This window comes from Eptesicus fuscus, chromosome 22, assembly GCF_027574615.1.
Source record: "Eptesicus fuscus isolate TK198812 chromosome 22, DD_ASM_mEF_20220401, whole genome shotgun sequence".
Taxonomy (NCBI): Eukaryota; Metazoa; Chordata; class Mammalia; order Chiroptera; family Vespertilionidae; genus Eptesicus; species Eptesicus fuscus.
Genome location: NC_072494.1, coordinates 44,355,381 through 44,378,264, shown reverse-complemented (window position 1 = coordinate 44,378,264; position 22,884 = coordinate 44,355,381). Strand labels below are relative to the sequence as shown.

At 57.6% G+C, this 22,884-nt stretch overlaps 4 protein-coding genes across 13 annotated transcripts; 3 read left to right on the top strand and 1 right to left on the bottom strand.

The window, feature by feature from the left end:
- The first annotated feature begins 2,459 nt into the window (after window positions 1-2,459).
- Window positions 2,460-6,609, top strand: UFC1 (ubiquitin-fold modifier conjugating enzyme 1). Its single transcript, XM_008153149.3, has 6 exons — window positions 2,460-2,789; window positions 4,923-4,990; window positions 5,231-5,294; window positions 5,547-5,623; window positions 5,869-5,959; window positions 6,185-6,609. Exons 1-6 carry the CDS (start codon window positions 2,667-2,669, stop codon window positions 6,260-6,262), a joined length of 501 nt encoding a protein of 166 aa, XP_008151371.2. The 5' UTR covers window positions 2,460-2,666; the 3' UTR covers window positions 6,263-6,609.
- Window positions 6,610-6,984: 375 nt separating this feature from the next.
- On the top strand, window positions 6,985-13,200 carry USP21 (ubiquitin specific peptidase 21). 5 transcript variants are annotated; one of them, XM_008153072.3, is made up of 13 exons: window positions 6,985-7,147; window positions 8,505-9,125; window positions 9,827-9,886; window positions 10,018-10,138; window positions 10,345-10,456; window positions 10,638-10,793; window positions 11,241-11,305; window positions 11,568-11,671; window positions 11,854-11,940; window positions 12,218-12,296; window positions 12,516-12,623; window positions 12,712-12,826; window positions 12,988-13,200. In XM_008153072.3, exons 2-13 carry the CDS (start codon window positions 8,526-8,528, stop codon window positions 13,076-13,078), a joined length of 1,698 nt encoding a protein of 565 aa, XP_008151294.1. In that variant the 5' UTR covers window positions 6,985-7,147; window positions 8,505-8,525; the 3' UTR covers window positions 13,079-13,200. The 5 variants fall into 5 exon arrangements, with proteins under 5 accessions (XP_008151294.1, XP_054567953.1, XP_054567952.1 ...); XM_054711978.1 differs by lacking the exon at window positions 12,218-12,296 and adding an exon at window positions 12,360-12,418 and having other exon boundaries at window positions 11,238-11,305; window positions 12,543-12,623; XM_054711977.1 differs by lacking the exon at window positions 12,218-12,296 and adding an exon at window positions 12,360-12,418 and having other exon boundaries at window positions 7,078-7,147; window positions 12,543-12,623.
- A 618-nt stretch (window positions 13,201-13,818) lies between these two features.
- PPOX (protoporphyrinogen oxidase) lies at window positions 13,819-17,369 on the top strand. Of its 3 annotated transcripts, none has more exons than XM_054712043.1 (13): window positions 13,819-13,951; window positions 14,109-14,202; window positions 14,333-14,467; window positions 14,585-14,700; window positions 14,804-14,936; window positions 15,166-15,310; window positions 15,390-15,577; window positions 16,164-16,224; window positions 16,393-16,511; window positions 16,577-16,687; window positions 16,796-16,918; window positions 17,044-17,086; window positions 17,157-17,369. In XM_054712043.1, the coding sequence occupies exons 2-13, from the start codon at window positions 14,116-14,118 to the stop codon at window positions 17,297-17,299; spliced, it is 1,404 nt and encodes a 467-aa protein (XP_054568018.1). In that variant the 5' UTR covers window positions 13,819-13,951; window positions 14,109-14,115; the 3' UTR covers window positions 17,300-17,369. The 3 variants fall into 3 exon arrangements, with proteins under 3 accessions (XP_054568018.1, XP_008151372.1, XP_054568019.1); XM_008153150.3 differs by having other exon boundaries at window positions 16,769-16,918; XM_054712044.1 differs by lacking the exon at window positions 14,333-14,467 and having other exon boundaries at window positions 16,769-16,918.
- Window positions 17,370-17,461: 92 nt separating this feature from the next.
- Window positions 17,462-22,375, bottom strand: B4GALT3 (beta-1,4-galactosyltransferase 3). 4 transcript variants are annotated; one of them, XM_054712124.1, is made up of 7 exons: window positions 22,266-22,375; window positions 21,681-21,958; window positions 20,915-21,150; window positions 19,714-19,952; window positions 19,487-19,609; window positions 18,321-18,425; window positions 17,462-18,190 (listed from the first exon to the last, which is right to left on the bottom strand). In XM_054712124.1, exons 2-7 carry the CDS (start codon window positions 21,943-21,945, stop codon window positions 17,917-17,919), a joined length of 1,242 nt encoding a protein of 413 aa, XP_054568099.1. In that variant the 5' UTR covers window positions 21,946-21,958; window positions 22,266-22,375; the 3' UTR covers window positions 17,462-17,916. The 4 variants fall into 4 exon arrangements, with proteins under 4 accessions (XP_054568099.1, XP_008151295.2, XP_054568100.1 ...); XM_008153073.3 differs by having other exon boundaries at window positions 19,714-19,904; XM_054712125.1 differs by lacking the exon at window positions 22,266-22,375 and adding an exon at window positions 22,202-22,248.
- Between the last annotated feature and the right edge of the window lie 509 nt (window positions 22,376-22,884).

Genomic DNA, 22,884 nt, shown 5'->3' with positions numbered 1-22,884 from the left:
ACCTTGTGTCCACATGGGGGCAGCCATCTTGTGTGTTGGAGTGACGGTCAATTTGCATATTATCCTTTTAGTAGATAGGATAGAGGCCTGGTGCATGGGTGGGGGCTGGCTGGTTTGCCCTGAACGGCGTCCCGGATCAGGGTGTGGTAGCCTGGGCAAGGGGCCTGTGGTGGTTTGCAGGCCGGCCACGCCCCCCGGCGACCCAAGCGGAGACCCTGTCTGGGATTTATTTATCTAATCTAATAATAGATAAATATGCAAATTGACCACACCTTCGCTACACTTAAGCCACGGCCACCAGCCAATCAGGACGAGTATGCAAATTACCCCAACAAAGATGGTGGCTAATTTGCATATCAAGACAGCATCGAAAGAAGCCAAGAGCTGCAGAAGGGAGTAAAGCTTCGAAGAAGCAAGCAACCCGGGGGGGGGGGGGTAGGAGAAGGGAGGAGCGAAGTCAGGGCTGGGGGCGAAGGGAAACGCAGGCGGGCTGGCGGAGAAGGTGGGGCGGGTGACAAGGGCGGGGCGGAGGCGGGGCCAGGGGCGAACAGAAAAGCAGGTGGGCTGGAGGAGAAGGCGGGGCAGGTGACAAGGGCGGGGCGGAGGCGGGGCCAGGGGTGAACAGAAAAGCAGGCGGGCTGGAGGAGAAGGCGGGGCGGGCGACAAGGGCGGAGAGGAGGCGGGGCCGGGGGTGAATGGAAAAGCAGGCGGGCTGGTGGAGAAGGCGGGGCGGGTGACAAAGGCGGAGCGGAGGCGGGGTAGAGTGCAGCAGGAAATCCTATTGCAGGATTTTTCCTGCAACGGGAACGCTAGTCTTCTATAATTGAAACTTTGTAGCCTTAAGCAGAGCCAAGCCTCCTGCTAGCTCCGTGGCTGCAGCCATTTTTGTTGGGATTTATTTATCTTCTATAATTGAAACTTTGTAGCCTTGAGCGGAGGCCTGGGCCCGCCAGGAAGGGCAGAAAGCTTGGCTTCCTCCATTGCCAGGGGCAACCCAAGCCTCCTGCTCTCTCTGTGGCTGCAGCCATCTTGGATGGGTTAATTTGCATACTCGCTCCTGATTGGCTAGTGGCATGTCTTGTGGGTGTAGTGGAGGTATGTCAATTTGCACATTACTATTTTATTAGATAGGATTGTACTGGAGTTTTCAGCCATTAGAAATTAATATATAACCTAAAGTATGGAGGCATGTAACAGATTGACATGATTTGATGTGGGGGTGGGGAGATGAGGAGAGATAAACCAAAGAACTTATAGACTTATATGCATAGCCCATGGACAGGGGCAATAGTGTGGTGAAAATATGGGGTGGGGGGAGGTGGTTAAGGCTGGGTGGAGGGTGCACTGGGCCTCTAGTAAAAATATATATATCTTAAAAAGAAATTAATAGCCCTAGTTGGTTTGGCTCAGTGGATAGAGCAGTCAGCCTGTGGACTGAAGGGTCCTGGGTTTGGTTACAGCCAAGGGCACATGCCTGGGATGTGGGCACAGTCCCCAGGAGGGAGCGTGTAGGAGGCAGCCAATCAGTGATTTTCTCTCATCATTGATGTTTCTCTCTTCCCTCTCCCTTCCTCTCTGAAATCAATAAAAGTATATATTTTTAAAAATTTACATATAATATGCTTATCACATTTGTCGATTGACTATAGAATTTGATGATGAATAGAATCTGATCCCAGCCCTTCGGATGTTGCTCAGTGGCTGAGCTTGGACCTATAAACCAGGTAACAGATCCCCAGTAGGGGATGTACAGGAGGCAGCCAATCAATGATCCTCATCATTTATGTTTCTCTCTCCCCCTCTCCCTTCTCTCTGAAACCAATAAAAATATATCTTAAAAAATAATCTGATCCCAAATTATTGCTAAAAGCTGGAACAATTAATGGAGTAAACAGTAAAAGCCAAAATTAATGAGGTTAGGTTTAAAAACCTATTGGAAGGTTCAAAATTCTGCAAAAGGATTACTAGGTACCTACTGTGTGCCACGCACTAGAGATAGAGACATGATTCTTTCTTAGATGGGACAATTCCAGACACCACCACCCCCTCCCCCCCCAAAATGTCTATGCTAGACTAAACACGTCTTCCTGTGACCTCTCAACTCCTTAGCACTTACTATAATCCCCTAGTCCAGCTGTGTTAATTCTTTGGGCAGAGACCACACACCATAATTTGAGTCTCCAAGGTTTGCAATAATTACCAGGAGTTCAGTACCCTCTTGGATGACCTCTTTGGCCCTGCACCCTCAGGCCGATCACTTGGAAGCTAAGGAAGCTGTTGGACGCTAAAACTCGCGAAGCGGGAGTGTTAGCAAGAAAGCGCGCGGGACTGAGCCCGGAAGGGCCTGAAATTCCCACGACTCTCCAAGCTCGGGGAGGTGCCCGGAAGCGTCTCTGAGATTGCTTCTGAGCATGAGCGGAAGTCAGGCTCTGAGCAGTCTGAAGGGTTGGGTGTTTTCTAACTGGGTGGCTCCATATTCAGTGCAGAACAATCCGTTTCCATCTGTTCTTCCCGAAGTACTCTCCAGCTACTAGAAAATAAAGATCGCATTCAAGGAAGCGTTGAGGCCGCCCGACTCCCCATCTTCCCGTAGTAAAGATGGCGGCGCCCTGAAAGTAAACGACGGGTCAAACCACTTCCGCGTTTCTCCTGCGCCCTTGTTCAAGATGGCGGACGAGGCCACCCGGCGAGTCGTGTCTGAGATCCCAGTGCTGAAGACGAACGCCGGGCCTCGAGATCGGGAGCTGTGGGTGCAGCGCCTCAAGGAGGAGTATCAGGCTCTGATCCGGGTGAGTGTGCTCCTGCGGCCGCTCGCGTCGCCAAAGCGCTGTGGTCCTCCTGTGCGCTCAGGAATAGGCTCCGTGTGGAAGCCAGTTCCGGTCCTAAAGTTGAACCCCCAAATTCATAGAAACTGGAGAAATGCGGGGTTAGGCGGGGGGCGGGGAATGGGGGAGCAGGCGAAGAGCCTCGCGTCGGGAGCCACGGTCGGGCCAGACTTCCTGGCTGGAAGCGGCGCTTCCTGAGGGATGGCCTCGGAAGGTGACGTGTCACGGGCTCCAGGCGCTTTCTCTCCTTGGGGTCCCCGCGATCCCTGTGCCCCGCTCACTGCTGAGGGAGGAGCACACGTTAGGGCCGAAAAGGCAAACCGTGGCCGTGGCAGAACCGGAGCTGAGCAGGCGGCAGCGGCAGCCGGCCCAGCGCACCCCTGTCCGCCGAGGGGAAGCCTCGTGGCCGGGTCTGCTCCCGCCGCGCTGCTGGGCGCTGCAGCCCGGTGTCCGCCTCCGCCCGGGAAGGGGACCAAGGCCGAAAAGGCGGGCCGTGCGGAGGTAGACGGACACCTTAGCCCTGGCCGGTGTGGCTCAGCGGATGGAGCTCGGCCTGCGGACTGAAGGGTCCCGGTTCCAGTCCGGTCGAGGGCACAGGCCCGGGTTGGGGCTCATCCCCAGTGGGGAGCGTGCAGGAGGCAGCCAGTCAATGATTCTCTCTCATCATTGATGTTTCTCTCTCTCCCTTCCTCTCTGAGATCAATAAAGACACATTAAGTGGAGAAAGGGAGAGGGAGGCCGAGAAACTGCTAGAATGTTCTGAAGCAGGTGCGGTAGCTAATCCAATGTGGGTCTGGTCAGGGCAGGCTCCCTGGAAGAGGCGGTGCTTGAACGAGACTTAACGGGTAAACGTAAGTCAGCCGGACACCACGCGAGGGTGGGAGGAGGGCATCCCGGCCAAAGGGGCAGAAGGAACAGGCATGGACGCTAGAAACGCCCAGTTCAGGGTTGCTGCAGCATCAAACGTGTAGCAAGGAGTGGTGGGCGGGGCTTGAGAGATGGGTCTGAGCACTCGGATTTTATCTTGGAGGCGTTGGGATTCCTTTAAAGGATTTTCACTAAAGAATATTCTGGTCAGATTTGAGTTTAGATCAATCACCATGGCAATAGAGATGGAAATGGAATTGACAGGGATAAGATTGAAGGTAGGAGACAAGTTAGGAGTCTGTGATTAATCCAGGCAAAAGAAAGTTGATGCTCCAAAGTCTAAACTCTGCAGTTAGTTATAGTGAGACTAGGGAGGAGAGGTAGATTTGAAGAACATTCCGAAGGTAAAACCAGCAGGACATGTGAAGTGTTGCTGGACTAGAGTAAAGGAGAGGGAGAGTCAAGAATTATTCCCGCCCGGCTGGTGCGGCTCAGTGGGTGAGCATGGACCTATGAACCAGGAGGTCATGGTTCCATTCCTGGTCAGGGCATATGCCCAGGTTTCAGGCTTGATCCCCAATGGGGGGCATGCAGAAGGCAGCCAATTGATGATTCTCTCTCGTGATTGATGTTTTTTTCTCTCTCTCCCCCTCTCCCTTCCTCTCTGAAATCAATAAAAAATGTATATATTTTTTAAAAAGGACAATTCCAGGTTTCTAGCCTAAGTGACAGTGAATGCTGATGTGGGGAGACAGGTCAGAGGAACAAAAGCAAAAGCTGAGCTTGAGGTACCTGTGAAACGAAGGTAGAAATAATAGTTGGATACTGGAGTCTGAAGCTGAAGAAAACATCTGGATTACAGATAAATATTTGGAAGTCCATCAGCATGTGGGTGCTAATCAAAACCAGGACCATGTTGTGTCCTCTAGGAGGGAATACCCCATTAAACGAGTTGTGGGCTGAGGGCAGAAACTGTCAGAAGTGAGAAGAGAACTCCGGTGGTGTCATCAAATCTTTTGTGCTAAAGTGAATGGATCCCAAGCATTCTCTGCTCTGGGAAGTTGCTAGTCCCCAGCTTACCAGTGTGACTTTGTCTTTGTTTTTGCTTATGTCAGGAAAATTGGGCAAATGTACTAAGAAAGAAAGTAGTCACATAATTTTCTTTTGAGGGAAGGGGGGACTGCCATTGGCCTCAACTTCTGCCTCAAAGACCTACTTCTCTGCTTATAGTATGTGGAGAACAACAAGAATGCAGACACTGATTGGTTCCGACTGGAGTCCAACAAGGAAGGGACTCGGTAGGCAGACCCTCTTGGGGGGTATCGGGGTGGGAATCTTACATGGTTTTAGCATTTTAGTATCTCAAAGCTCACTGCCAGGCCATCCCTGCTTCATATTGGCTGTGTCCACTCCCACAGCTCCATAGTTTCCCAGTTCCTATCCCATGAGTCTCCCAGGCTAGTCACCTAAACCAAGAAGATGTCACTTGAGTATGAGAAGAATGGTCAAATTGGACTGAGGTTTGATCTTTGTTATAGGTGGTTTGGAAAATGCTGGCACATCCATGATCTCCTCAAATATGAGTTTGACATCGAGTTTGAAGTGAGTATGATGGTGTGGGAGATACGGAGGTTAACAAGATAACATTTCTTGAAAGGACCAAAGAAAATTTCCAATGGGAGGGAAAAAGTGAGATTTGAAGCAAGCATAGGTTAGTTACTCATCTCAAAGTCCAGAATTCTGGTTTGCACATGCTGCTTGGGGAGTTTGCCAAACATTTCAGTTCAATTGAGAAGTGTATGTCAGGTTACATTAGTTCCTTTATATCCTGATTCTCTTTTATAATTCCTCCAGATTCCTATCACATATCCTACTACTGCTCCAGAAATTGCAGTCCCTGAACTGGATGGAAAAACAGCCAAGATGTACAGGTAGGACTGAAGAGGAGATGGGAAAGTCAAAAACGGGCTTAGGGAAGAACCTGGGGAGGCAGGAATTTTCCCAGAGCCTGCTGGCCTAAAGGGGCTCTAAGCCGCCCTCTACCAAGCCTGTGCACTCCGCTTAGCTGACCTTGTTCTCAAATTGGGTCACTAGTAGCCTTGTGCTCCCAAGAGGCTGCCATGTTTCATGGTAAACCTTGCATGTCAACACCTTCTTCCCTCTATCCCTCTCGTAGGGGTGGCAAAATATGCCTGACTGACCACTTTAAGCCTTTGTGGGCCAGGAACGTGCCCAAGTTTGGACTAGCTCATCTTATGGCTTTGGGGGTAAGTTTGGGTTAGTTGCTTCTCCCTCTCCTGTCCCCTCTCTTTCTCTCTCTCTCTAAAAAATCAATAGAAATATAAAAAGGAAAAGTAACTGAGAATAAACAAGGAATAACAATGTTTTCCCTTGGGTGTGCTCCCCTAGAATCTCTCTAGGAAGGAGCTGCTGATAGAACAAGATGCATTGCCTCAGGGGTAGTAACCTCACAGGTCTCCATTGTATTACAGCTGGGTCCTTGGCTGGCAGTGGAAGTCCCCGATCTGATTCAGAAAGGCGTTATTCAGCATAAAGAGAAGTGCATCTGAAGGATCAAGGCGCTGCGGCTGGACAGGGGACCTTTGAGAGGCTGCGTTCCCTTTTCCTGTGTGTCCCTTCCTCATCCAATGCTTCCCTCACACTCTTTCACCCACAACTGTTATTAAGTAGCTGCAGCAGGCATTGCTGAAAAAAACCAACAAACGGTATTGCTATGAATGTCTAAGGCTGCACAGGGAGGGGGAAGCCTGGGGCTTTGGAAAACCAAAAGGCCACTTCTGTCCCCTCCCCAGGTGGAGCAATGTGAGGTCCTGGAGGGACAGCGGGTGACAGAAAGTGGGTACTGGTCTTTTGGTTTCCGGAGATAACTCATCAATAAAAGCTGCTTCCTCTGGTGGCCTGTGGTTCTCATTGGTGGCTGTTCACAGCAGCCAGCCTTCCCGCCCCGCAGAGACCTTCCCATCCCTCCAGCTGCACCCACCCTGCACCTCTCTGGGCGCATCTGTGCTGCAAACCTGGGGCCGCGCTCCCGTCGTCAGACCCACATGCCTGTGGGCCACAGAACGCGGTGACGGGACCCTGTACTTCAGGGCAGGGATCGCAGTGACGGTGAAGACAATTCTGGGCAAGGCTGGGAACTGTGGCTCCTAAAGTTGGCTGCGTTGCCATGGTGTCGGGGGGCGGGGTCGCGCAAGCGCTGAGGAAGCAGGCGCTGAGGCGGAGTGCGGCTGCGCAGGCGCCGTGAGCGACGCTGAAGCCGGTGGCGGCGGGACCAACAAAGATGGCGGTGGCCCCGGCGACGGGAGCGACCTGGGCGGCAGCTGCGCCTGAAGTGGCAGCTGGGCCTGCGGGGGTGCTGCACAGGGGTCGGGGGGGGCAGCCCTGAGCTGGGGCCTGGCCCCGGCCGGGCTCCCCCACCGCACCCCGAGGGACAGGTACGGGCCGCGGCGCTACGGCCGGTGTGGGGGGGATGCCCGGACCTGGGAGGACGCCCTCCACCACAGCCGAGGCGCCGGGGACGGGCGGGCCTGGGAGAACGGGGCTGCAGGGACCGCGTCCGGGGACCGTGGGGAATACAGCGCCGGGCTCCGGAGCCAATCAGCGGCCTCGGCCTTTCCGCCCTCAAGGGGGGCGGACCCGAGAAGCCCTGCCGCCGGGCGAGCGGGGCGACCCGGGGTCTGGGAGGTCCGCCCGCCCGCCTTCCGTCACGACCCCTGAGCCTGACACCGCGTTGGAGCTCGAGGGTGGGGGAGGGAGGGCGTCGCCAGTCACCCGTTTGGTTGGGAGGGGCAGGGCTGAGGACGGGATGCTGTTTTCCGGGCTGTTGTCCTTGCATCCACCCCCGTCGGCCAGAGCGCCCAAGGGGCCCAGGTACCTCCGCTTGGCTTCCCGGGTGTGAGGCTTGTCACGACCTATAGCGATGCAGACACAGAGAGAGGGTTGTCAGAGCCTCTCAGGAAAGCTGTTTTCTGCAGGAAGGTGGTGAGGATGGAGTCAAAGCCGTGGGCTGCTATCACCCATTCATTTATACTCGATGAATACAGCCACACTCACTTCTCCAACGTCTCCCATCTCGAACAGTTCGGTTCTCAACCAAGTTGTCACAGAAAAAAGTCTCGGTTGTCGACCAAAAACTTCAGTTTTGGACCTGACAACCCTTTCATACTGATACCTCTACCTGACAAAAAGCATCTCTCAGGCAGCAAAGGAAAGAATGCTTTTGTGATTAGCACATTTTTAAAACAGAAAGTGCTAATGTTGCTAAGGGTGTGAAAGTGCTCATAAAATAACAATCACAGGCAGTTGAATGGGTAGAAAAATTTAAAGAAAAGCAGTTAGCCAGTGGTAGCACTTTAGAGGCAGTGATATATGAAAAATTTGTTTAAGGCTAATAGAGGGTGTTTCGATAAATTTAAGAAAAGAAGTGCTTATTTCTAGATTAGACATGTACTGTATATACTAGTAAGAAAGGTTAAAACAATCATTTGGGGGTTTGGAGCGGATTAATTCAATTTACATTCTTTCTGATGGGAACAAATGATTCAGTTTTCTAACAAATCACTTCTCCAACAGCTTTCCAGAGGAATTCAGTTCAAGAACTGAGGCTCCAGTGGCTGGGGGAGGGGCACTGCAGCTCTCTGCGTATTTACTTTGTGTCAGACGTTGTGCTAGGCACTGAGATACAGTGACTGATGGGACAACTCGGTTCCCGCCCTCAGCGCACCTAGCAGCGAGCATGGTAGCTTAGGTTCCCCTCCGCCCATATTCATGTGCTGACCTCTCTTCTCCCAGGTCCTGCCTGTGGTGACCACAATGCCCCAGGCCTCTGAGCACCGCCTGGGCCGGACCCGAGAGCCACCTGTCAATGTCCAGCCCCGAGTGGGATCCAAACTACCATTTGCCCCCCGGGCTCGCAGTAAGGAGCGTCGAAACCCAGCCCCTGGGCCGAACCCCATGTTACGGCCTCTGCCTCCCCGGCCAGGTCCACCTGAGGAACGGCTCAGGAAACTGGAGCTGGGACGGACACGCACCTCAGGCCCTCGTCCCAGAGGCCCCCTTCGGGCAGATCATGGAGTTCCCCTGCCTGGCTCACCACCCCCAGCTGTGGCTCTGCCTCTCCCAACCAGGACCAACCTAGCCCGGTCCAAGTCTGTGAGCAGTGGGGACTTGCGTCCAATGGGGATTGCCTTGGGAGGGCATCGGGGCGCTGGAGAGCTAGGGGCTGCATTGAGCCGCTTGGCGCTCCGGCCTGAGCCACCCACTTTGAGACGTAGCACCTCTCTCCGCCGCCTCGGGGGCTTTCCTGGGCCCCCCACCTTGCTCAGCATACGGACAGAGCCCCCTACTGCCCATGGCACTTTCCGCGTGATATCTGCCCGGCCCTCCAAGCCTTTCTACTCCGATGACAAGATGGTGAGGACTTGTCAGCACATGTGGCCTTCCATTCCCATGTTCCTCCAGCTTTCTTGCCCCCATCCCAAGTTCCTTCCTTAGCCCCTCATTGCAGCGTTTGGACTCTCATCTCCCCTCCTTATCCTTTCGGGGTTGTCTGTCACTCCCCCACATGGTGCACAACTTCAGTCCCCAGGGACTTATCCCAGCCACTTGGAATTCCCCTTTGGGTCCCCTGGCCCCTCCTCCCCCTTGCCTTCTCTCCTAGGACACTGCCTAGGCCTAATTAATCTCTGGAGGTGAGGAGGGCGGGCTCAGGAAATCTGAGCAAGTGAACTAGGCTGATTGCCTTTGGAGCCATCAGGAGAGGGTGCGGGAAGGGCCACGGGGGCAGGCGGGGACCTTGGACACAAGGTGGGGTGGGGGCAGCTGGGCCACCATGCCGGGCTTGGGCAGTTGCCCTGGGAGCTGCCTTGCCGGCCAGCTGGCAGAGGAACAAGTGGGACCCGCATGGCCGGGTCTGTGGTGCACTCACCTGTGACGGGCTCACTGCTCATGTCCAGTGAGGTAGGGAGACCCGAACCCCCAGTGAGGGAAAGAGGTTACAGTTTGGGGTGAAGTATGGGGGGCGGGGCGTAAAAGCAATGGGCAGCATGCTGTTGAGAGTTTAAAGGGTCACATGGGCTATATGGGAACCTGCTGATTGCACTCTGACCTTCCAGGCTCAGCACACACTGCTTCTGGGCTCTGGTCATGTTGGCCTCCGAAATCTGGGGAACACGGTGAGAGCCATTCTAACAGGAATGGGGCGCGTGCTGGGCGGGAACGTGCTGGCTGGGGGAAGGGGCACTGCTCACTAGGCTCCCCGGGCCTGGTCTGGAGAGATAATGGCCGTGTCTCTGCTGCTCCCTAGTGCTTCCTGAACGCCGTGCTGCAGTGTTTGAGCAGCACTCGGCCTCTCCGGGACTTCTGCCTGCGAAGGGACTTCCGGCAAGAGGTGCCTGGAGGGGGCCGAGCCCAAGAGCTCACTGAAGGTGGGCAACAACTCCTGTCCCCCCTGCCTTTCAAACCCTCTTCTCCCCAACCCCTTGCAGGTCCAACTGCCAGTGCCGCCCCAGCCTCCAGTCTGGCGGTTGTACCTTTTCCTGGTACCACTGTGTAAAGGCTGTTCCGCCTCTGAGCCTCCTGCTTGTCTCTTCCAGGACTAACCTGTGTCTCCCTTCCCCGCTCCCCCCAATAGCCTTTGCAGATGTGATTGGGGCCCTGTGGCACCCTGACTCTTGTGAAGCAGTAAATCCTACTCGATTCCGAGCTGTCTTCCAGAAATACGTGCCCTCCTTCTCTGGATACAGGTGGGAGAGCTGGAGGGTATGGGATTTCTCTGGCCATGTCTGGGGATAGGACCAAGCAGGGGTCCTGGCAGCATTATTCTGAGCCTTGAGGTGTTCTTAATCCAGGAAGTGGGGACCAGTGTCTGGCAGGGGACAGTGTCTGTGGACTAGGGGATCAGTTGCCCATACTCTTTGGCTGTAGCCAGCAGGATGCCCAGGAGTTCCTGAAGCTCCTCATGGAGCGGCTACACCTTGAAATCAACCGACGAGGCCGCCGGGCTCCCCCAATCCTGGCCAGTAGTCCAGCTCCCTCTCCACCCCACTGTGGAGGGACTCTGCTAGAAGAACCGGACTTAAGGTAGGATTGCTCCCACGCCCTTTTCTCCCAGTGGTTTACCAGCAGCAGTCTTCCTCACAGGACAGAGCTAGTCCAGGCTGAGGTGTAGGGTCCAGGAAAACGCATGGCCTAGAAATGGGTTGAGAAGCAGTGCAGAGCGCGAGGCTGGAGCAGATGGAGGCAGAGGCAGTGCTGGGCTGTCCCCATGTTGGAGGAGGAGGGAGGGTTCATTTACAGCCAGGCTAGCGGGCCTGAAGCCGGTGGAGGAAGACAGCGTGCTCTTTGTCCACATCCCTTTACTTCCCTCGGCTTTCCCCAGAAAGTCCGCGGAAGCCTCACTCCTCCTCTTCCTTGACATGTAGAGGAGCGGAGGTATGGGTGGGGTACAGGGCTCGGATCATTTCAGGGGTGCCTGGGTGCCCACTTTTCCTGCTCTCAGGGGTGCTTCCCATTTCCCTTCTGTGGTAGTGACAATGACCGGGCCAACCTAATGTGGAAGCGTTACCTGGAGCGAGAGGACAGCAAGATTGTGGGTATGGAACAGGGCACAGCAACAGGGAAATAAACCAGCGAGGGGGTGGGGTCCTGGAGGCGGGGAGTGCAGGCCTGGGAGAAAGAAAATGATACTGTCAAGGGATGTGGGAACAAGCTGGGTGATAGAAATATGGGAAAGGTGTGAGGGGCTTGTAGGAGTGTTGGTGATGGGGAAGGAGGACAGGCAAAGGGATGGGAAGAGAGGAACCTAGCAAGCATCTGGGCCTCTCCAGTGATTTCTCCTGCCTCTGCTCTGTCTAGACCTGTTTGTGGGCCAGCTGAAAAGTTGTCTCAAGTGCCAGGCCTGTGGGTATCGCTCCACCACCTTCGAGGTTTTTTGTGACCTGTCCCTGCCCATCCCTAAGGTGGGATTCCAGAGGATTCCAGGGATGGATGGGACATGGGTTTGGAGACCCAACCCTAGCTGCCCCCAGAGTTGGGGGAAACCCTTTGGGTCTGTGGAGGAGACATGAAGCCTGGATTGATTAAGAAGAGTTGGAAAAGGAAATGCAGAACATGCTGACCCTTCATTCCCCTTTCCCTCCAGAAAGGGTTTGCTGGGGGCAAAGTGTCTCTGCGGGACTGCTTCAACCTTTTCACCAAGGAAGAAGAGCTGGAGTCGGAAAATGCCCCAGTATGTGGGGTTCAAACCGGATGTAGTAACATTGGGGACTCTGGGGGGGGGGGGAGTGCTCCATATGGGATAAAGGGGTTGCATGATACCTTACTATGGGGAGTAATATGTGTACGTCTGGGTTTCTGTTGGTCTCAGGTAAGTCCTAGTACTTGGGGCAAAGGGGGGCAGAGGATACAGAATTAATGGGAGTAGTAAATTGTATGTGGCCAGGGTGTCGGAAAAGCCGTTTGAGGTGAGGAGTACAATAATCTAACGTTATTCGATATTTATTCAGGTGTGTGACCGATGTCAGCAGAAAACCCGAAGTACCAAAAAGTTGACAGTACAAAGATTCCCCCGAATCCTCGTACTCCGTATCCTAATCTTCAAATTCTGTTTCTTCCATCCATTCTTTTTCTCATTCCCCATGTTTGCAGAGGCTGGATACTTGGCAATTGAGTTTCCTTAGGAAAACACCTTGCCTGCCATGCTCCCGGTATTCCTTGGGGGAGGGGAGTGGACAGCATTCAAGACCTCAGTCCCCTCGGAGCCCCGCCCCCACCCCCTCTCACTGCTCCTTAACCAGAGCTTAGATCTGAATCGCTTTTCCGCCTCCCGAGGCTCCATCAAGAAAAGCTCCGTGGGTGTGGACTTCCCGCTGCAGCGCCTGAGCCTGGGAGACTTTGCCAGCGACCAGGCCGGTGAGTCTGGTGGGAAGGCCCTGGGAGCGCCAGAGGGAGGCGGGCGCGGGCCCAGCGGCGAGCGGCTCCACGGCCTCTGCCTCCGCAGGAAGCCCCGTCTATCAGCTGTACGCCCTGTGCAACCACTCGGGCAGCGTCCACTACGGCCACTACACGGCCCTGTGCCGCTGCCAGACGGGCTGGCACGTCTACAACGACTCTCGGTGAGCCAGCCCCTGGTCCCCTCCGGCTGTTCCCCTGTCGGCCGGGAGGCCGAGTGCCTGCGGCGGGGTCTCCATCCCTTCCCCCCGAGGCCCAGGCTGACCCTGTGGCCAGAAGCACGTGCGGGAATGAGCACGCCCTCCCGCCTCCCCTCCCCCCCCAGGGTCTCGCCGGTCAGCGAGAACCAGGTGGCGTCCAGCGAGGGCTACGTGCTCTTCTACCAGCTGGCGCAGGAGCCGCCCCGCTGCCTGTGAAGCCGTCACCCCGAAGCCCAGGCTCCCCCTTACCTCACAGACGTCTATTTTTGTGTCTTTTTCACTGGGGAGGCGGAGGGTGACTGTAGCTCCCATTTTTTTAATTAAAAAGTACCCTTCCACCTGGAGGTCCCGTGTCCCAGCCCCATGTACAGAGCTCCCCAGGCCCCGCCCGTGTACAGCCCCGGACTACAATCTCACTTTTTGTGAATAAATTTATTAAGAAAAACGGATGTCCTTGTTTGTACTTATGCCGAGCAGGGGTGGGGCGGAGGCCGAACTGGATCTTCCTGGGCGCGTGGGGCGAAAGGAGGGAAGGCAAACCTGAGGCTTGTACCGGCGAAGGGGCGGCCCCTCGAGGCCCCAGCCCCCCGGACCCGGGGTGACAAACGCTGGGTGCGTTGCCCGGGGCCCTCGCTCCCGCAGGCCCGGCTGCTGCTGCCGTCAGGAGCTGGTTACCGAGCCGCGTCCCCCGGGCCGGCCCCCGCGCCCCCAGCCACTTCCCGCAGCGCAGGTGCGCGGGCCGCCCTCCAGCCTCCCGCTGCGGGCCCGGAGCCAGCGCGCTCCCTGCCCCCGCTCCGCACGGGAAACCGGCCGCCGGGCCCCGCCCATCGGGCTTTCATTGGCGAGCGTCACCGGCCTTCCGGGGCCCACCAATGGGAAGCGGGCTGCTGCGCAGGCGCGACCTCCAGAGCGCGGGGACGAGGAAGGGGCCGTGGGGGCGGGGCGGGGGGGCGGGGGCCGCGGGGGGCGCCCCGCGCCGCGCGCGCAGATAGCACGGGTGTGGCCGTATCTCCCCGCGGAGCGCGGGCGGGAAGCCTGCGGACCTGCACCCACCGGCTCCTCCCTCACTTTCTCTCGCGCGTCTCGTGGGTGAGTCCTGTGCCCCAAACGGGGGCCTCGCGCTCCCACCACCGCGTCCGCGGGCTCTGCCTCAGTTTCCCGCAAAGCAGTGGCCGGGGCGGAGGAGCGCGGGTCCGACGCTGCAGAGAGGGAGCCGGTCAGCGCTCCGTGCCGCCCTTCTCCCCAGGCTCCCGATGGGCCGGACCGTGGTCGTGCTGGGCGGAGGCATCAGCGGCTTGGCCGCCAGTTACCACCTGAGCCGGACCCCCGGGGCCCCCAAGGTGAGCGCCCGCGCGGAGGGAGCCTCCTTAGCCTCTGGTCCCGTGGCCAGCCAGGGAGTGCGCCGCCCGCCCGTCGAGCCCCTTCCCCCGGCGTCGGAGGCCCCGGGCCACAGTCCCACCCCCGCTCCAGGTGGTGCTGGTGGAGGGCAGCGAGCGCCTGGGAGGCTGGATCCGCTCCGTGCGAGGGCCCGGCGGCGCCGTCTTCGAACTCGGGCCCCGAGGAATTCGGCCCGCGGGGGCGCGGGGAGCCCGGACCCTGCTCCTGGTGAGGCTGTGGGGTGCCCGGAGAGGAGGGGTCCTCGAGAGGGTAGATTGGGGGGGGGGATGCGTATTTGGTGGTCGGTTCTCGTTTCTCCTCCTCCCGGGGACGTGTGCGGAGCAGGTGTCTGAGCTTGGCTTGGACTCCGAAGTGTTACCTGTCCGAGGAGACCACCCGGCTGCCCGCGGCAGGTTCCTGTACGTGGGCGGTGCCCTGCACGCGCTGCCCGCCGGCCTCAGGTGACTCCCGCCCCCAGCGCGCCCCGGCCTCCCAAGCGAAGCGCCAAGTGGATGGGAGTGAGCCTGGAGCGGGCGGACCCCGAGCTGTGCCTTCTCCGCGCAGGGGGCTGCTCCGCCCTTCGCCTCCCTTCTCCAAGCCTCTGCTTTGGGCTGGGCTGAGGGACCTGACCGCCCCGCAGGGCAGAGACCCTGACGAGACTGTGCACAGCTTTGCCGAGCGCCGCCTTGGACCGGAGGTGACCCTGCCCAGAGGCCTGGAGGCCCCCCTACCCCCCGGCTCTTCTATGTCTCTGGGGAGTGTCTGTCATTCCATACCCAGAAGTCTCCAAAACTCACCTTTGGAGGGCGGGTGCCTCCAGGGCCCTCTCCCCCCTCTGACGGTGGCTGCTTCGGAGCCCAAGCCGGCTGCCCCTCACCTGTCCCGCCGAGCAGGGCAGTGAGAACCAGGGCGCCGTCTCACCGCAGGTGGCGGCTCTGGCCGCGGACAGTCTCTGCCGCGGAGTGTTCGCGGGCAGCAGCCGGGAGCTCAGCGTGCGGTCCTGCTTTCCCAGCCTCTTTGAAGCCGAGCGAGCCCATCGCTCCGTGTTACTGGGGCTGCTGCTGGGGACAGGTGAGGGCGAGGCTCGCGGGGCTGGAGGCCGGCAGGGCTGTCATGCTGCTCTCCTTCCTCTCCTCCCTCTCCTCGGCAGGGCAGAGCTCACAGCCAGACTCGGCACTCGTTCGCCAGGCCCGAGCTGAACGCTGGAGCCAGTGGTCACTCCGAGGAGGGCTGGAGATGTTGCCCCAGGCACTTACCACCCACCTGACCAGGCGGGGGGTCACTGTTCTCAGAGGCCACCCGGTCTGTGGGCTCAGCCTCCAGGCAGGACGCTGGAAGGTAGGCGCGCCCCATGGAGTGCCATGACCCTGTGTGTTAGTTTCCATCTTTGCCTAAACGTTCTGTTGTGTTTTTTAAACTTACTTTCACTTATTGATTTTAGAGGAGGGGGGAGAGAGAAACATCGATTAGTTGTTCCTCTTATTTATGCATTCATTGGTTGATTCTTGTGTGTGCTGGGACCCAGGATGGAGCCACAACTTGACAAATGGGGATGATGCTCGAACCGAAAGAGCGGTCTGGCCAGGGCCTGCCTAAATGTGTTCACCAAGCCCGGCTGGCAGACTGGAGTTGCTCGTTTCCGGCCCTAGAAGCTGTTTAAATGTGGGCCTTATTTGCAGTTCTTGGGCCTGATTTGTGGACCTTCCTCCAAGACCCTCTGATCCAAGTCTGGGTAGAAACAGTGCTGTCAGGGCTGAGAGCCCAGCTCCACTGAACAGCTCAGCATGGACACACTGGCTGGCCGGCCCCCTTCCTGGAGTAAGGGGGCGATTTCTGTGCTAACTACCAGGCTCTCCTGCCACGTGTGCGCCCAGGAAGCTGAGGCAAAATTCCCATGACCCGTTTCAAATGTGCTCCTACTCAGGTGTCTCTGGGGGGCAGCTGCCTGGAGGCCGACCATGTGATCAGCGCTCTTCCAGCTCCAGGTAATGGGTAGCCACCTCCCTCCCGACCCAGGGTGAGGCAAGCTGTGGTTTCTGGGCCGGCAGGACCATACCCTGTGCCGAACTGCGCATCCTGTGGAAGGCTCATCCCAAGGAGGGTGGTGGAACTGTGGGGGAGGCCTTCTGAGCAGCCTCTGCCGGCCCCCCCAGTGCTCAGCAAGCTGCTCCCCGCCGAGGCCGCACCTCTGGCGCGCGTCCTGGGCACCATCCGCGCTGTGTCGGTGGCCGTGGTGAACCTGCAGTACCAGGGAGCTCAGCTGCCAGTCCAGGTGTGACACGGGAAGGGGAGGCGAGGGCCCCCCGGAGTCCTGCCCTGACCGTCTCCTTCCCTCAGGGATTTGGACATCTGGTGCCATCCTCAGAAGATCCGAGTGTCCTGGGAATTGTGTACGACTCGGTTGCTTTTCCTGAGCAGGACGGGAGCCCCCCTGGCCTCAGAGTGACTGTGAGGAGGCAGCTTTGCTCAGTTGGGGTTTCCAGAGGGCTCCTGTGTGCCCAGTGAGGTCAGGGCCCTCTTCTCTCCCAGGTAATGCTGGGAGGTTCCTGGTTACAGGCGCTGGAAGCCAGGGGCTGTGCCTTTTCTCAGGAGCTGTTCCAACAGCAGGCACAGGAAGCAGCGGCCACACAGTTAGGACTGAAAGAGCCACCGAGTCACTGTTTGGTCCATCTACACAGGGTGAGCTGGACAGGTGCCCTCAGCTCCCACTGTAGGCATCAAAGGCAGGACCTGGCATTTTTGTCAACGTCCATCAAGGCTTGTGACATCAGAGATAAACTTCTTTTATCTCCTCCTCTCCGCAGCACTGCATCCCCCAGTATACACTCGGCCACTGGAGAAAACTGGGTGAGTTGGGGACCAGCTGGGCTGAGGAGAGCCAGGAGCTCCGGCCGCTGACGCTCCTTGTCCTCTGCAGAGTCAGCTGCCCACTTCCTGGCTGTTCACAGGCTGCCCCTGACCCTGGCCGGAGCCTCCTATGAGGGAGTGGCTGTCAATGACTGTATAGAGAGTGGGCGCCAGGCAGCAGCCCGGGCCCTGGGCTTAGAACTTGACAGATGATCCCACACCTCACCTGGCTGCCCCTGCTGGCTGGGACTCTCACCATGAAAATAAAAGTTGTGGGAGATTGGCTCGGTCTGGCTGTCCTGTCATGGGCTTGGGGAAGAAGGAGGTGCAGAGACAGGCAAAGGGTGCCTGAGGTGCAGAAAGCAGGAGCAAAGGCAAGACTGAGTCCTTTATTAGAAAATATATCAAAATCCAGCCCCGAGCCAGAGCCAGAGCCAGAGGGGGGCTGCTCCAGCCCTGGCAGGGTGTCCAGGGAGGGGCCCACGTCACCGTACCCACCCTGGGACCATAAATAGAATAAATATTCACAGAGGTCCCGGGAGGGGCTAGGTCACTCCTCTCCATGGAAGAGGAAGGGACTTGGGTCCAGCCCTGCTCCCACTGCAGGGGCGGCGCTCCCAGGAGTCACCACATACAATCATGATGCCAGAGATTCACAGTCATAATCCTGGCAGGTGCCCCTGGACAGAGGGCCCCCAGGTCTAGAGTGAGAGGCCCCGGCCCAGCGAAGTGGCTCCCCCGGTCCCTCTGAGAGCAGTGGGGAGCTGAGGGAGGGAGAACAGAACCCCTCTGGATCAGTTTCATGACTAAAGGTAGGCAGGAAGGAGGCGTCAGTGTGGGCCGTGTGGGGCTGTGTGGTTGGCAGTGGGCAGAGGGCCCAGCCTGGCTGGCGGCCTGCGCTGCAGCATCTCTTGGCGGAATGCCTGGGAGGAGCCAGGTGGGTAACGGGGGCCAGAGGGAATCCGGGGGCCCCGGGGGTCAGTTCCAATGTCTGCTGTGACATTGGTATAGAGAGGGCCCAACTCTCGAGCCAGCAATCGGTATGTCAGTGAATTCATCCCATCTTGTGTCCAGGAATTCTGGGTACGGATCAGGAGGTCAAATCTGAGGGTTAGAGGTTAGAGACTAAGACCCAGGAAGAACAGCCAGGAATCAAGGGGCCTGGAGGGGTTTTCTGACTGGAATACAGAACCGGAGGGCCCAGTCCCACTGCCCAGCAGCCCTCCCTGCCTACCTGTGCGGGTTTTCCTCGTTGCCCTTGTCTCCTCGGTGCTTCACCATCTTATAGTGCCCCACAGATGTGGGGGGGCGAGAGATCTTCATGCCGGCCAGCCGCACCCTGTGGGAAAAGGGAGGGATCTTGGTGGGAACGGCTGGGGGTGCACATGGATAGCCGAGGCCAGCAGGAAGGGAACACCACTGCAGTCAGGCAGAGGAGTGGACGGTTTCTCGTTAGTGCCAGACTGGCAGGGAGAGTCAAAGGGGAAGAAGGAGATGGCTGAAGAGAACACAGAAGCTGAGGCACCAAGCCCTGAGGGCCTTTCAGCAACTGGCCACTCGGCTCCCCGCTTGCTCCCTAATGGTCCCAGGAGCTGAAGGGCGCGCTGAGGAGCCTTTATGTCTAAAGTGCAGGACAAGTCGAGTTGCAGGTCAAGCTCAGCAATTCTCCTTAGAAGACAGGCTGAGCTGCTCGGCCTCCTTTGCCCTGCCCCCTCGGACGTGCAGGGCGGAACCAGGACCTGAGCAGAAACCAGCCCCCACCTCCCACAGAAGCGAGAAGTGGAGGTGGCCTGGGAAGCGTACATTCAGAAGCTGCTGGGCGCCTCTCACTTAACGACAATTCAGAGGTGCCATCCAGGACTCAAGGGAGAGGAGGCAATGGGTCCGGTATATCAAAGCCCAAATACTCAAACCACAGGTAGGAAATTGGGTCAGCTGAGACTGAAGGTCAAATGTTCCACATGCTAAACATGAGTTGGCCTCATGCCAACGGCAGAGGCTATGAAAAGTGATTCTTGGGGACCCTTTCCCTCTCCCCACGTGGGAGTCTGTACTTGTTCTTCAATAAATCTCCACCTTTGCTATTAAAAAAAAAGTGATTCTTGGTCCTATGAGTGCCTCCTCCCCCGGCCACATAGGAAGTGGTCTGGATGCAACTCCAGCAGGAGGACTAAGCTGTCTGTAAGCCCCTTTCCGCTCTGGGGTCCCAGAATACTGTAGCCTGTTGATCTAGGAGGCTGAGGGTGACAGTGGGGTAAGGGAGGGCAGAAGACAGGAGAGGCGTGGCACAGTGCAGGCCCTGGGCGCGAAGGTTAGTGCTAAAGGCTACAGCCAGGGGTGGCCTCGGAGGGCGGGGATTCAGGCTGGGGAAAGGGAGGGAGTGGGGTCAGGATGTCTGACCTGGTAGCAATGTCATCATCCTCACCACCCCAGCCCCAGTATTCATTAGGGAAGCCGTTCATCTTCAGGTACTGGTCAGGAGTGAGCGCTGAGACCCCTCCAAAGTATTGGGGGTATGGGAGGCTGGGGAGAGAAAGATCCTTGGGTTCCACAGGTCTTCTGGTATACATCCCTACCCACAATCCCCTCAGTTCACCTGCTTCCCAGCATCCTCTAATGCCTTCTACCTGTATCCAAACTTGTTCATGGCGACAGCCACATGCCGGGGCCCGCGGGGGTCGCACACGTACAGATTGTGGTCGTTCTCTGGCAGGAGGTCCACGTCGTGCAAGAACAGGCAGTCCCACTCTTCGTCACGCAGGGCCTCCCGGACCCCCACGTTCAGCAGCTTTGCCCGGTTAAAAGTTCCATTTCCAGCCTGAAAGAGAGCGCGGGAGGGCCTCCCTGTCGGTGGCATGGAGAGGCGCTGAAGCATAAAAGTAAACAGAGGGCTGAAACCGGTTTGGCTCAGTGGATAGAGCGTCGGCCTGCGGACTGAAAGGTCCCGGGTTTGATTCCGGTCAAGGGCATGTACCTTGGTTGCGGGCACATTCCCAGTGGGGGGTGTGCAGGAGGCAGCTGATCGATGTTTCTCTCTCATTGATGTTTCTAACTCTCTATCCCTCTCCCTTCCTCTCTGTAAAAAATCAATAAAATATATTTTGAAAAAAAAAAAAGTAAAAAGAGGGCCCTAGCTGGTTTGGATGGACTGTCGGCCTGCAGACGGAAGGGTCCCGGTTCGATTCCGGTCAAGGGCACATGCCTGGGTTGTAGGCTCCATCCCCAGTAGAGGGCGTGGAGGAGGCAGCTGATCAATGATTCTCATCATTGATGTTTTTCTTTCCCTCTCCCTTTCTGAAATCAATAAAAATATATATTTTTTTAAAAGTAAAAAGAGAAATCAAAGTGGGACGGGGGGCAAAGAGAATGAAGAGAAAGACGATCTAAAAATTTCACTCAACAAAAAATATTTTGAGCAACAGTGTGTGCCTGATACTTACATGCTGCTGTTTAGCATTAAATCTGCCAACCAGCAACCATGTGACTGGGTGTCTATCAGTCACCCCTCGTTGCCTCATTGTAGGAGGTTAAGTTTCTTGCTTAGGGTCACATATGGAACAAATGGCAGAACTAAAATTTTAGCCCAAATCTGTCCCATTCCAAATTGGCACAATTCAAAACTTAACAAAGGAAAAATCCTGGAAGTGTGTAGGACCAGGAATACCCTGCAGCGAACAGGAAGCATGGGACTGACCATGGCCAGCAGAGCCAGGCATTTCCCCACATTCAACAGCCAAACCCTCTTAAAGTTCCTCAGGGACCACCTGTGAGAGTGGAGTGGCACTGACTTGAGGTTTTCTTTCCAGAAAGGTCCGAGTGGGAGGGTACCTGGTGGATGACGTAGATGCCGTAAGCAAGCTGCTGGCGCTGCAGGAAGGGGTGCAGGTGGTAGAGCAGCAGACGCAGGTGGTGCTCGCGGCCCCGGTGTGGCACGATGACGGCTGTCCGGGAGCGGGGTTCGCACCCTGCAGGGCGGTACCGGCCCCCCGCTTCCACCTGGGGGTTCCTCTCCACAATCTCTGCCAGCGATGGCACTGGGCTGAAGGACACAGACACAGGACCCACTGTTGGAGGAGATGACAGTCACGGGTTAGAGGGTCAGAGGGCAAAGAAGGACGCCGGAGATCAGGACCACCTCTGCCCCTGGCACTCCTGGGCTGTGGCTCCGCCACCCCCAAGGACGCACTCAGAACTCACAGCCTGGAGCTCCCCATCACGGGACAGCTTCGCCAAGCCTGGAAGGAGCAGGCTCCTGACCTAGCCTCCCTTCTCAGTTTAGGTTTCGTAACTCCTTCACAGGGTTGGAAGCTACCGTTAGGGGATGGAGAGAACAGATGGACTTCCAACTAGCGACCTACATCGGGACTCATCCACAAAGGAGGCACTTCTAACCGGAGGCAGGAAGAAGCCTGTACGAGGGCAGGCAACAGAAAGCTCCGACTCAACCCCAGGGCCCAATCCAAACTCCAAATCAAGTCCACTCCATCTCAAGCTCAGCCCACTTTCCAATGGCATCAGCCTCCTGTTCTAAGTCCCACTCTTGCCCCCAAACCCTCTTGGCCTTCCCTTCCCTTCCCCTTCCTTCTGCGCTCACCTAAGAAAGGAGACCGCTCTGGGCAGTACGGCAGACCTTGAGGAGCCAGGGGGCCACCCGGGGCCACAGCAGGGGCCCCTGGCAGGCGGCTGAGGTTGCTGTAGACGTCGTGGGGGTGAGAATAGTCAAATGCGGGCCCCTGCTCTCGGCCAAACAGGGCACCGAGGCTTCGGAAGCCCCCGAGTGACAGGTACACCATGACGGCCAGCTGGGAGCCCACGAGCAGGGCCAGCGTGCAGGGCCGCTCCAGCAGCCGCCGCAGCATCCTGGGCTGAGGCCTGTGAGGAGAGAGGAGAGCTCTGGGCAGGCAGGGGCAGCACAGCGGCAGAGAGCATCGTGCAGGGATGGCGGTGGGTGAAGAGGGAAAACACAGAGGAGCTGTGACGCGAGGGAGCACCCGGGTGTGCAGTCCTCTCGGGAAGAGACAGGCTGTTGCCACCAGCAGCCCCACCACCTTTCCCAGCCCAGGTCTCACGCTCCTCCCACCTCCCGCCCGCTCCTGCACGGCTCTCAGTCCTCACCCTCAAGTCCACGGCACGGGAGTCTCTGGAGAACCGCCCTTCCAGTGCAGAGGAAGAGACTCACCTAGGTTCAAGCTGTCTTCTTCCGGATCACGGGGGCCCTGGGGGTCCCGGGGGAGCAGATATGTGATGCATTATCGAAAACTGGAAATGTCGCAGGGGGCAGCAGGCCAGCGGAGCTCCTGGGACCAGCTGGAACAAAAGGGGGCAAGGATGAACTGACCGCCCACGGAGAGGCGCAGAAGGGCCGGGGAAGTGAGGGAAGATGCTGGCTTCTCCCACTGGAGACCCTGGAGTGTCCACTCCATGCTCACCCATCCCCCACCCCACAGGGCCAACCTGTTCGGGGAGTGGGGACAGGGCCGCTAATGGAGACGGTATGTCCGCCAGGGGGTGAAGCAGCCGGGACCGCACTGTGGAGTGGTCTCCAGAGCACAGGGCGGAGAGGAAACGGGCTACTTCCCCCTCTTCACGTGCCTGGGACCAGGTCCGCAGGTGCAGGGAGCGTGACCACCTGGGAGCTGCAAGCACACGCCCAGCGCGGGGGGAGGGGGCGGCGTCCCTGCCTCCCTTCGCCGGCTCCGGCGGGCGGGGAGAGGAAACGCCGGCAGCACCGTCGGGCACTCGGACTAGCTGCCCTGGAGGGTGTGGTTACCACCCGGTGCTTCCAGCGCGTCACAACC